General features: G+C 34.6%; 1 protein-coding gene across 2 annotated transcripts in view; it reads left to right on the forward strand.

The window, feature by feature from the left end:
* LOC140744442 (protein eva-1 homolog C) overlaps positions 1-14,318 on the forward strand; it is a 55,309-nt gene that overhangs the window by 19,399 nt on the left and 21,592 nt on the right. For both annotated transcript variants that reach the window (XM_073076028.1, XM_073076029.1), the window contains exons 2-3: positions 3,343-3,545; positions 6,530-6,668. In XM_073076028.1, the coding sequence (XP_072932129.1) occupies positions 3,343-3,545; positions 6,530-6,668 (342 nt within the window). The remainder of the gene's footprint in view (positions 1-3,342; positions 3,546-6,529; positions 6,669-14,318) is intronic.

Genomic DNA, 14,318 nt, shown 5'->3' on the forward strand with positions numbered 1-14,318 from the left:
ATTTCAAATCTTGCACGTTCGTGGCAAGAACGTCCGTGTAAACCGAACCTTGGAGGACCGCCACGGGTCCAGTTGGTGTGGATGGAACTTCATCCTTCGGCGAGTTGCACGATGGAGGAATGGTGACGTAGGCACCAGGTCAAATTGTAATAGTTGGTGCATATTGGACATATTTAATTTGTTATAAAAACGCTTCATACATAAACCAGCTCTGTGAAGGTCGTCCTATACTGGGATCTTAAATACAACTATTACTATATACGAGTACTAAAATAATTGCTATTACTCATTGTTGCATTGATCTACTGTCGCCAAAATTACGTGCTCTAATAAGCAACGTCAGTTGCTCTGCACCTAATTAGATGTTACCTTATTCACTCGAGTTAACCAGCCTGATATCTCGTCTTGCACACGACTCCTACGTCTTGTAGCAATTTAATGTCTATATGACTATGGAATTGTTTCGAAGTAGTCGTAGAAACTGAGCATATAGCTCTGAAGTTAAATGTCTTCTGCCCACGGATATTTGTAAGCAATGAATGAAAGAATGTGTTACACCCTTTGTTTGTAGGCAAAAATTGCCTATAGGAGAATGTCAAAGAGATCGACTTGTTTTATTTATTTTTGGTTTATTACGACTCCATGTCAGAAATGTTTCGATATTGAATTTTTCAGTTGATACTACCAGGAACCTTTAATCTTCTACATATTTCGTGGTGTATCTAGTGACAAATGTGTTTTATTTCTTTTTTTGAGTGTTCTATCAATCTAGTGCTGTAGGATAGCTTTGAGTGCGTAAAGCAAAAATATTATTATAATTTTGCATGATGCGCTTGATTTCGATGATATTCGCATCATCACCTTTGACACCACGAATAGAATATAACAAGTTGGTTAATTGGTAGACTTCACACACCTTAGATTTCTTACGATGTTTTCCTTCGCAGTTATATCAGTCATAATTAATTTTTAACTATGCCCTGTTCTAAGGGCTAAGGGTTTGAGGGTCTAAGATTTTAAGGGTTTGAAAAAAATATATATATTGAACTTTTTTGTGAAGCGATCACATTTTTAATTTATATTTTATTTACTCAGTGCCGTACGCATTCAACGTACGTGGTCTAATATTCGCGATGCCAAGTTGGGAACCTAGTTTAGTGTTGGCTAATTCAGTTGAGTTGGCTTGCGTGTGGCGGTTATCTGGCGCGGTATTAGTTAATAATGGGCTGCAAATTGGAGTGCACCGAATTACGGTTAATGGAATTACATATAACTTTTAGTAGGACGCTAGTTTGAAAGCGTCAGTTATTGTGTGAATAGTATTGTGTATTTGGGATGCGGTTTCATAATTGATTTTGGAGGCTTATTAAATATTAAATCACTCTGTTTTACATGTTGTGTTAGCTGTAAGTAAGCAGTTCCCTAAGTTATGGAAGCCCTACGTTATATTATCATGTCATAGAGATATGTATGTATACACAGTTTTGTAAAAATATAATTAATAAGTAGGTAATTGTAAAGGCAATTACTAAATTGATAAAAGTAATATTACTAATGTTACACGTTTTTAATAAAATAAACAAAATTACTCGTCAAACTAAAAAATACCATGACAGGTGTCCGCAACGAAATAGCAAATTCTAGTTTAAATTAAAAAGTGTTAAAAGTGTTAAAATATAATAAAACTCCGTCCGCATTGTTAATACTGTATAATATTTTAAAACATTAAAACTTGTTTAGTAATGTAACAAACTCAGCCCTGGTAACGTCACACGTGACCTCTTGGGCCGGTCGCTCCCTTGGGGCTGACCTGACACGGGTCGATGGATGACAAGCGAAGCCTTTTAACACCAAGCATTAGGGCACATCACTTTTGTTTCTTGACCAATGTGAAGGTATGTTATCTACAAGATTGTGAGGTGTTACAACTGTTTTTCCATGGCTTGTATAGCTTAAAGTAAATAAAAAAGTTCAGGAACTACGACTCCGGTTGCCATTTAGATGGATGATGATATTTACGGATGATGTCTTACGCTCCCATTGTCTGCAGAGATTGAAAGTGTCAGATACGTGTTGTGGCTATGGTACTTTTTTAGAATAGTTTGAAATGCACGTCCCATGTCTTGTTGCGTTGTTCTAGCTGTCATAGGATGTGATAGTTGGAGGCCTTATTAGGCAGATAATTATATTTAGATATTTCTGTATCGTATATAGGAAATTTCAAGTAACTTATAAGGAATAGTAACGTACTTGCAGCTTTAGCCTATACTTTTGCCCTATTTCGGTTTAGTGACATATAACCGTCAATCAGTTAATTGTGCACCATTAAGATATTACTTACATCGAATAAAAAATATGACTAGTGGGATGATATGATTGATTTGATGTAAATAAGCATTTATTTCGTATGACCCTTCTATAAAGGTCAGTAGGTTATCAAATTGATTATGTACTACATAAACGTCTGTTGTCTAAACTTTTCATTTCTAACATTAAAATTAGCCGCAAAAGGGATTAAGATAATTTACGGCATTTTTGCCTTACTTGACATGGGTACTTGTTTATCTGATTTATGTATGAAAAATTAGCTTTATCTTCAAAAAGATATAGGGCTTAATTAGGAGTAACATTTAGGATCACGCAGTTTTAAGTGATTCAGTCAATTAGATAAGCAAGGCCTATTTTTGTATTCAAGCGAGACCATAGGCCGAAAGCTAGTGTAATTTCGGAAAATAATTTTATTACAAGCTTTTATTTAACTTGCTTTTTTAGTTCAGATTTGTATGAAGGGATCAAGTTTTGCAACAGAATTTTAAACCCATTTTATCAGTTATTCTTAACCGATTAGTTGAAATCTTGCAAATGTTTAGTTTTAATGACATCGAATGATTGTTAATAAGGTCATTAAACTTCATTTTTATAATGTTGGACATGCCAAGATAGTATACAATTACTTCTTGTGCACTGTATTACATGGGTATGAAAAGGGATTCCTTAGAAAATTAAAGAACAAAATAAATTAAAAATATAAAAAAAAGCTTTTTACTAACCTAATTTAGTTTACACTATTTTTGTTTTACATTTTAAGAGTAATTATTTTTGGTATTGTATTTTTATAACAAAATTCATTAATGTGGCTTGCGGTGGGAGCTGAATGGGGAAAAATCGTGCCTTGAGGAAAAAGCTATATGTCATAGGACTTTTTCCCTACCTCTTTTCGAAAGCAATTTTGCAATGAAGATTAAAGAATTTCGTTTCTTACTCAGATTGTCCAAGAACACACATACACATAATATATCAACGCCTGTGATTACACCACTAATGTATCTTTATTTCTTACAGCGCTTCTAGCGGGTACATTGAAGACGATGCAGCGTGCAGCGTGTGACGAGCAGATGGTAGCCCTCTCGTGTCCTCGGGGAACATCCATCAGCATCCAGGTCGCGCAGTACGGGAAGGCAGCGACTGACACGCACAGGTGCATCGCGGAAACCAGCCCCGCTGAGAACGAAGAGGATAAGTGCCTCTGGCCGAATTCTATGCAGGTTTGTATGTCATTTTAGTGAGTGTAGAGTTAAAATGATCTTAAAGAATAAGTAAATACATAAGTTTCATATTTTAGATTTTTTATCTCTGTACATGTAATATTAATAGTTCAGAACATTTTTGGATGTTAAACATTACATGAAGAAACTCTAAGCTACATCTAAATACAGTTACAGGTGGTAGAACCCTTTGTGGTTCGACTCCGGCAGCACCACCGCCACACCTATTTCTACCTAATAACAGCAGTGTTAGACGCTGCTGTGTTCCGGTTTGAAGGGTGTGGTAAGGGAGACAGACTTTTCCGAGGCGTTCCAGCTTAGTCCTCAGGGGTAGCGGCGCATCTGTGGCCGACCGCAGGTAGGAATGTCTAATCCTATCTGGGGTTGATTACAGATGTCCATGGGCGGCAGTGGCCACTTACCATCAGGTGGACTGCATGCTCGTCTGCTACTCCTCAAAAAAAAAAAATCTAAATGAAAACATTCACAAAAAATAATAACTATAATTATAGGTGTAGTTATTAAAAAAGACAAGCTCGACTTGGCGCCTGGAGGCACGGCAGTGCCTCCGCCAAGTGTATCAAGTAAAAAAAAATATCAAATAATGGAAGGTCTAAAAGTAGATAATAAGTTTAAGAATAGTTGTAACCTACCTGGTTGTTCAATGTATACCCAAATATTTAGGGACAATAATGACGCTTGGCATAATTACTCCGACTAGCAGATGTTACCGGGTTCGAATTAGACATGAATTTCTATTCTGGGTGTTTATATGTTCATATATATGTGTATGTGTATATCTATAGGCATCCACGGTACAAAGATTCAGTACGAAAATATTTTCTTGCAAATAATTCACAAAATGTCAGTCGATCGAACCTTCAGTAAATGATTCATTGTAGCGTAATGTTCACTTATTTCACTGTAAAAGGCGTCCTTTAATTTAATAACGTAAAATTAATGTAATTAATTGGACTCATTAAAACAGTTATGAATATAAGTCGTAGCTATTCATCTCGCTGAAAGTTTTAATGGGTTGTTCTTTCTATTCCCATTTGACACATTCTAACTGGAAAGTTAATAGTGCCGGATTATTTCGGGATGGTTCCTCGGTAGTTTTCGAAATTATTTCCCTCGAACTTCTGCTCGTATCTTCGCCCGCGTGCACGCTTGATCACGGTTTATAATTTTTTTTAATAATCGCTTATAGTTTTAGTACCTTTTATATTTTGGCAGATACTTTTCGATGTCCCACTGCTGGGTATTGATCTCTCCACATGGGAGGCTTGGAGTAAACCCGTATTTTAGCAGCGTTTTCGATATTTTGGCAAAAAGAAGTAACAAAGGACAAATCTCGTTATTAAATGGAATCCATAGACATCGGCAATTAATCCCAGATATGATTTGAATTAGTAAAGCCGCAGATGCGTTACGATGATATAATACTCTCACTTTACTATACTTTTTAAAGCAAAACACAACAGTACCCTTACCACGAGTTTTACGTTTTGACAAGTACGACTGTTTTGGTATTTGTTTACGTATTGGCCCATAAGATTTCCAAGTTCTGACACAATCCTCTAGGGGTGCTGATTGGAAAATATATGGGCAAATACGTAAATAAATACCAAAACAGTCATATTTGTCAAAACGTAAAAACTCATGGTAAGGGTACAGTACTCAAAATGCCATTGTAAGACAGAAATTGGTGTGGAAGTGACGCCGCTGCCGAATCACAAATGTTTCTTCCACCATAGGAGTAAACTATCTATCCATGACACAGGTAATACCGTAGCTCCATTCCAGCGAGCTACATGGACGGGGTAACGTTACCTACGGATCCATTTTATTCGTTCTAAGATATCGTATAATTATGTTCTGCGCTAGAAATTCTCTCCTATCGGTTTCAACTCATAGGTAAAATGAAGAGGCTTTTGTTCCTCGTGGTTTAACCCTAAGCTGAACAAAGGATACTTTGGCTCTATTCAATGAAGTGGTATCACTCCGGACGTACTAAGTGGAAAGCTCTTCTATTTTAAATAGTCCGTGTTATAGAAAAGTGAAGTATATTTCGGGTAATGTTTTAAGAAATAATTACTATATTTGGAATTTTCTACGACTATAATTCTCATATTTTGGAATGTGACTTTATGATACAGTACTGTAAGGAAGTAGACAATTAGATGATTTTTTCAAATTGAGTTTTTAACAAACGCCAACTCACATTAGAATCTAATTGAAAAATGATTGGATTCTTTCCTTGACACCTACAAATATGTTGTTAGTATGTAGGCCAAATTTGGAACACCTTGTGTAAAAGTCTCTGGCATACCACACCCTCCAAACAAAAACACAGCAGTGCTTAATAGGTATTGTGTGAATAAGTCAAAAACAACTGGGGTGATAGTATTAAGTGGATGATAGCGGAGTCAAGCTGCGAAGCTGTCAAGCTGCGTCTACCACCTTTAATATTAAGTAGAATCGACTCGTTGTTTTGAATAATATTTTCGTTTATGTTTTTCTGACCACTACTTTTTTCTTTACACACACTCACATGTACACACACACACATACACTCACTCACTTTTTTCCTTTTATAACATAGCTCTGCACCTTTTCTCCATTGTAACCAATCTTATTTTTGTAGACTACATTTAGATTTCAAATTGTTAATATCGCCTGTGTTTGGAAGAGCGGGGTACCCAGTAACAGGTTTTTCAACCCAATACAGTACCCTTAGTATGAGTTTTTACGTTTTTACAAAAATTACTGTTTTTTGTATTTGTTTATGTATTTCCCGTACATTTACAATCAGTTCTGATACATTTTGCTATGGGCGCTGATTGGAAATGTATGGACAAATTCGTAAACAAATGCAAAAACAGTCATTTTTGTAAAAATGTAAAATCTCATTTGTTTGGCGCCCTTCCCATTTGTTTTGTTTGATACTAATTTGACAGAAATAAACATTTTTTTGTTACCAGTATTCGCTGCTGCAAACGGTGGTGGAAGCGTGTCAGAAGAAGCCTAATTGCGTGTTCAGTACGAAATCGAAGCCGGGACTCGTCGACCCATGCCCTCTCGCTCGGAAGTTCGTTGAAGTCGCCTATAAGTGCCGACCATGTAAGTTTCATTATATATTTAACTATCTATGTGTTATTTATTATGCAACCTTCTGAAGGATAATGAAATATTTTTACTTTAATTTTGTATATGAGTTACCCATATATCCCTTTAATACGCGGTAATAGCTGGTAACAGCTCAAATGGACGATCCAAAAGTAAATAAAACCAAAAGGCCATGCCAAGGTATAACAATCTTGTCTCGGTAGAATATTTAGATAGATTTCAGGAAATGGAAATCTCACTCATTGAATAAATGCGGAATCCAAGTATGTTTAAAAACGAATGGCTAAAAAATTGTATTCTTCACTATATTTGACCAAAACCAAGGATTTTTAATATCTATAATTTTGAATAGGTTGATATCTGGTACTAAACAACACCGAAAACCTAAAATCAACCACCTAAAATCGTGGAAAGTGTTGTTAACTTAACAAAGAATTCAATTTAGAAGCTGCACTTATAAGAATATATTTGCGAAATGGTCGTGAAAATATGAAATGGCTTGGTCCCTATGAGTACCTAAACATATTCGGCTGTATCGAATGGAAATAATTTCCTTTCCCATTTCTGATATTACTAGTACTTTATCATTAAAATTGAATTTTCTGTTGGTGATTTAAAAATAATAATTTTATAAGAATTTCAATTGATTTGTTCGATGCCAATATTATAACGGTTGAAGTAATTTTGATAGAAACTTAAAATAATAATTATTTCCTGGAGAAATGCAATAACACAGCACACACTCACAGACCGTGCACAGTGTGTCATCATGTTTTTTTACACAATATTTTATGATACATAATATAAACGCCTTAATATATGTTGAATAGGTCTTCAATATATCCTGCTACGGCACACGCCAGACAACCTCTATGTAGATGCAAATGAACCCGTAATTAATCCTTAGTAGTGGAATGTTATACTCGTATTCCTGGTCAAAAAAGTAAATACTACTAAAAATGTTACTATGATATATCCAAAATACGATGTGAGATGATCCAAAAATATGCACCGTATATACATAAGTACTCAGTTATTGTATTAGGAAAAACGGCAACATCTAAAAACACATAAAGAAAACCATCATTAGGTTAACATATACTTACTTATTTTGAAATAGAACATAAAAAGAAACAAATTATCTGCGAGTTTTGGAAAGGATAACTTCTTAAAGAATAAAATAAGAACAACTTCTTAATACTATTCTCGGTCATTCTCGTATCGCACGAAAATATTTCACACTTTTAGATATTGCGATTCAATCCCTTTTTATTATTTTTTTTTTTTTTTATCGAGGGGGAAACCTTCAAAAGGTACCCGACAACGTGGGAGCGACGCCGGGTTATGTGGGACTTTTACCGCACTAAAACCCCCCCGGTGGCCGTCCTCGGCGCTACGTAGGGGACATAACATATACTTATTTTGAAATAAAACATAAAAAGAGACAAATTATCTGCGAGTCTTGGTCTTGGAAAGAATAAGTTCTTTTAAAGGATAACATAAGAATAACTTAATATACTATTCTTGGCTATTCTCGTATCGCACGAAAATATTTCACACTTTTAGATATTGCGATTCAATGCCTACGAAAACGTTACGGTGAATAAGTGCTATGATATTTTCCCTTTATGAGCGCAAAAGCCTATGTAAGTCGAGACCATTATTGAAAAGTTATTGCGTTTTTTGCTTTTCTTCTCTTTGCCAATGGTTTTTAGGATCTAAGGATAGATATTACTTGAGTTATGTGCAGATAAGCTTTATATTTGTAGTATGATGTCCTCCCGCGCTGTTTGTCCGAGTTCAAATCCAAGGTATAGTATAATTATCACTAGATTTAGTAGCGAAGGTAAATTGCGAGAAAATGTTATTGTATGACAATTCTTTATGCTATGTATTTACGAAAATGTGCGATTACTTCACACGGAATACGAGTATACTTAATGTAGCCCCACGGAACAATGTAGTTGTTTTTATTCTGCGTGTAGTCGATAGTAACTTAGTACAGTAGTATGTGATAGGTAGTGACATAGTAGCTCTTTATTCTCACTATTTGTGGTATGAGAACGTAGTTTTTTGGGATTAGTGGTACAATCTTGAACTGACGGTGGAGCTTATGATACTCGTGTATATCTAATTTTGTCTCCTCAGGAATTCCGTGACAAGTTTAAATGTGATAATAACAACATGTATCGTAAGCACATATGAGAGGATACACGAAGATAAGAGATTAATTATTCAGAAATACACATGATTAAATCCGGAACCCTCTGTGTGTATTATTATTACTGACACCCATACAACACAAGTTTATTAAACCATTACCTGTTATACTATTGTCTACTGAGCTGTAGACCAGCAGTCACTATCAACCAAAAGTACAGGTAGATTCCACCTCTTGAAAAATACAATAACATTACTATTCACCCTTCCTTGGTATGATTTTAGGAAAGTGCCGCGTAATCGCTTAAGCGAAACAATTGAGGGGTAGATGGTAGATTCACTAAGCTCGATGCTACGGTTATTTTGAAGGTGTTCTGATTGAAATGAATTATTCAATCCGTAACTTCCTCAGTTACTGGTTGAGTGGTTTTAGTAAGTGATTTAGTATTTTGAGCAAACCAACTCAGATTTACTTTATGTAGAAATAGTTTTGGTGTCGTCTAATTAACCACAAATTTGATTGGCGTTTTACCGTTAGGAAGTCCGCTCTGTCTAAAAGTTAGGTTAGAACGCTTACTGTGTCCCTGGTAATACATGCTTCAAACTAAAACTCATCTTAGTTTGATTTCAGAAATAGGTACAATTACAACCCAGATGATGAATTTGAAGAATGTGGTAGGTAAAGACATACTTCTTAAGGACAGCGACGTCCCCCATAGGGCCGACTTCACCTAGTACTGAACCTCTATTTGGAAATGATAACATAGATCGGCAGACAGCAGTGGCGACTAACTAATTTGAACAGAATTTTATTTCATGGTGATCTGAAATATAATTGAGAATTACAATGTAGTATCCTTCTTCCCACTCGTCGGCATCGCGATTGTTTAGCCTTTAAAAACAAAAAAAGTTTAAAGACCACTGACACTGCGTATGACAGTGACAGCTCCGGATTCCTCACTTCTTTTTCGCGCTTCCAAGGCATCGTGATACTATTTTTTCAAAGTTTTGTTAAACGTGTATAGTGAAGCAAAGCTAGTGAAAAAATGAAGAAAATGGAAACTAGGAATGAAGAATCACGTCCGCGTAGTTGTAATCGCAGTAGCAGGAATTTACGAAGCAATTCTTCGGATTGGATCACCGGTTCAGAGGTTATGTACAAATTACTTACCAGGTATGTAAGAAAATAATGCATTATTCACCTTTTACAGTATGTGTGCACGACTATAAAAATGCCTAAATAACTAACATATTCTCAGAAAGAAACTATATTGTTCGAAAAACTTTCTCGTATCTACAACTTCAAAACTATTCATGCACGCCAATCTCGCTGTTGCACATTACAGACACCAAACGGTGCTCATATTCGCCATTAACCGTAAGATGCTTGCATTTTTATGCATATAATTTAGCAATTAATGGTCCAAATATAAAATGCACCCGAGCCATTGAGTACGAGATACTCGTTGCGTCGCTTTGTCGACACTAAATGTTTCCCATGTTCACCATTAAGCACGAGATGCTGGCCCTAACATTTATATGTGGCAAATATTCAAAGAGTCACAACCGTCGAGTACGAGATACTCCTAGTGTTACTTTGTTGACACTAAACGGTTCACTCATTCGCCATTGAGTACGAGATACTCGCGCTAACATTTCTATGTGGCAAGTGGTCGAATATACAAAGCATCAGAACCGTCGAGTACGAGATACTCCAAGTGTTACTTTGTTGACACTAAACATCTCACTCATTCGCCATTGAGTATGAGATACCTGCGCTAATACTTATATGTGGCAAATGGCTTGAATGCTTCCATCACTAGCTATTGCACTAACAATACACAGTATAAAGCATGAATGATTTATAAGCACCAAGCTAGAGCTGCTACAACACAAGGTTATGCCAACCCTATAACAGGGTAATAACCAACTCTGACAAAATAATTTTCAGAACCAGCTATAATTTCAGGAATCATTCATGGAGTTATTGCAAATAGCAAAACATATTTGTAACTTTATGACAAAACAGTGTCGTAACAGAAATGGAAAATATTATGTCAACATACTGGGACAACGAGTGAATACAATAATATCATCAGAGTTCTCTAAAATTGGGAGGTATGTGTGAAGCAACTGGATGAATAACATATTCCAATGAGAACTGAGGAAATCAACCTGGTACATTTTGATGCTCTTCTCAGAATAACACTTTAACTAGTGCTACCTATAAAGGTCATAATAGGTAATTTATGCTCCACCACAATACACACGATAAAAATATGTGCAATACATGGTGGAGAACAGAAAATAGGAATCATCACATTGCTGGTGCGCTAACCCATAACAAATATAACCCCGTGCATATAAGAATCTTATCAGGATTCACCGCACAGCATGATGCTCATGAGCTCATGTATCGGAATCATACTGAAGACATTGAAACTCACTTAGCTGCATTACAAATGATAGAAGACTAACTATCTTATCAGAAAACAATGTCTAAAATAGACATTTGTGACATAAATGTTTTATGCAGCACCCCGTTGCCAATTTGAAATTGGTTGAGATTGGTCGTTCCACACAAATCAATTGTGTTATATGATATTAAAATTTAATATATGGCGTCAAGATAAAAATCTTACAACATTGATGACAAAATTATCTTTGTATACTAGTTAATCCAATGCTCGATCTCAAATGGTAATAGATGTGCTCCTCACATTATCACATACACACTGGTGTATATACATGACAACTGGTTCATGTTAACCTGAAATAGAACAGAAGGCATGCTCTCTCAAAAGAACCACCTCAGGAGGACAATGATTAAGCAAACAAGACTCCGGCTTATTGATACTGACACATATCTGTCCAATATATTTTTAGTCACATGAAGAAAGAATACTATAAGTATCTCATATATTGGAACTAGCGTCTGAAGTCCTAGCTTTGATAGTAGCATTCTGTGTTAATACCTCAACACAATTGAGCAGAGTTCATTGATTTGTTATGGATACTCTATAGTTCCTACTCAATTTCAGCTGTTTTATAAGCAAATAACAGGTATACATGGCTATACATGGCTCAAAGTAAACAATATTACATGGGTTATATTGTAGTACCTCTTACTCACATATATACAAATTATGTATAATAAAATTTAATCAGTTACCAGCTATATAAAGCTGTTTGATTTGATATCTTGTGGGCTAGGTATATGAATATCCTAACATCCAGATTAGGTGTATTTCAAGATATTGCGGATTTCAGGAAATACTTGTATTATTAAGGTATAACTCTAAGGAGATTTGTATTAAGGAGTACAATCAGAACTATAATGCACCACTTAACTACTGGTACAGAGTACCTACTTAAAGTCATTGAGCTTACATAACATATATAACTCTATTATATATAGATGTAACTTGAATTGAAGTTTTTAAATTATCTATTTAATACACTGGTTTACAGTGATAATCAATCCAGAAGTCTGGAGTTGTCTTTGGACACAAATACCTTTATGATTTATTCTAAGGCCAGGTACTATAACAATACCTGCAATACTATAACAATACAAATGTGCTAAATAATAAATGTCCATACTTGTAAATAATTCAAAAACCTTGTTTAGTATTACTTATTTATATGGCATATGTGACATAAATGCAAATATGTGAATGTCAAGAGTGAACTTTATGTACAAATGTGAGAATTTATACAAAATTAACACTTTGGATTTCGATACACTTATGTTTCAGTGACTCAATAGGAATAAATACAGTAATAATTAAAGGTTTGGAAGTTCAGTCCACAAACATATGGGTAATTATTAAATATCTGCACATATTTTTCACTTTTACATGTACAGTAAAACTGCTTAAAATATGAGGCTGATCATCATGAAAAAATTGACTAAAGATTATTGGTGCCTATGTAATGCTCTACAACAGAAGCCTGGTACTCCCAACATTACAAAAAGCAATCAAATATTAATATACTACTTATATTGTTGCTTAAACATTTCCTTTAGCAACACCAGGTTTATATAGAAACATGCATCATACATTTATACACCAGTCATCAGGTCAAAAAATAACACAGCAGTCCATTAATCCTGGAATAAAGACAAGCATAATATGAGAATTGTTATTGCACTTAAGTCTTCATAATGTCTATGTTAGTTACACTAAAACTGAAATTGTTCTCATTTCATAATGAAGCTTAGGCTAAGGGTAAATAATGTCCACCATGGTAATATGTGACACATTAATGATATAAAAGTAATAACAATATTATTATATCATGTGAATGGCCAGCCATTAATATGATATCTTCTTTGGGTCTTTTATGCCTAGTGTGTATACCTAGATGCTCTTATAAAACATAAAACAAAGAAAGTAAGCTGCATGTCCAATCAATTTTCAAATGTAAATCTAGCATCCCTAGAATTAATAGGAATTCCTTAGGGGTATGTGTGATGAATGTTACTATATAGGACACACATGGCAGACATCTGGCCTGGAACAAAGAAAACTATATTATATAGACAAATTATTATTATAATTATTATATATAGAAGATTTATCTACTTTCCTTTTCTTAAAGAATTAAGATGGAGAAAAATGTGGGTAATAACTTTATAATTTATCACTGTCAGAGTTGTAACTAGAACCAGTTGTGTTAGTAATCATTACAGGCTAAGTAAGCCAGAACCCCATGGAAGTTATAAAATATTTGACTTATTAAAACTGAATTAATCCTGGGAATGCTCAGCATAAATACTTTTGAGTCAAGATAAGCTTTTCTGGTCTAGTCATGAATGGGGTTTGAAATAATCATATACATAAATACTGCTATGAAAACTGATATCAACTTTTACATACACATAACTGATAGTTACACACATTTTTAGGAAAAGATGTTAGATGGAAAGTCAGATTGGATTTCAAAAGGAAACATATCATAAGCTTTCCAACCAACCATATAGATATGTAACTTTATAGAGGGCATGCATAAGCATGGTACAGCAAAAAGTATAAGTAACTTTTGCAAATCTGATATATACCTACAAAAACAGGAAGTCATATAAAACTAAAATGTTTCATTGATCTAAGAATGATCATGTCCCTCCGGAACATGCACACTAATATAAAGAAACAAAGTAGGTATAACACCCAATATTATACCGGGTATACCTACAACATAAAATATAAATTTATCTCACATGGGGCATATATCATCCCAAGATCAAATCAAATACCCAATCATAATTTGTCAATAAATAATGGTATTAATTCCTTAATATTCAACATGGGATGGCTTCCTATTTTAATAATATTGGAATACATACAATGTACCTACTGGTACATTTAAGTATAGTATTATATAAAAGTACATAATTATATAATGCACATCACATATGAAACATATTTATACACATATTGCTATATAGCAAAGGAAATAGTATTATTTGTGTCAATAAAA

This window comes from Epargyreus clarus, unplaced genomic scaffold (assembly GCF_041222505.1).
Source record: "Epargyreus clarus isolate Ecla_fem2 unplaced genomic scaffold, WU_Ecla_fem_2.2 ptg000008l, whole genome shotgun sequence".
Taxonomy (NCBI): Eukaryota; Metazoa; Arthropoda; class Insecta; order Lepidoptera; family Hesperiidae; genus Epargyreus; species Epargyreus clarus.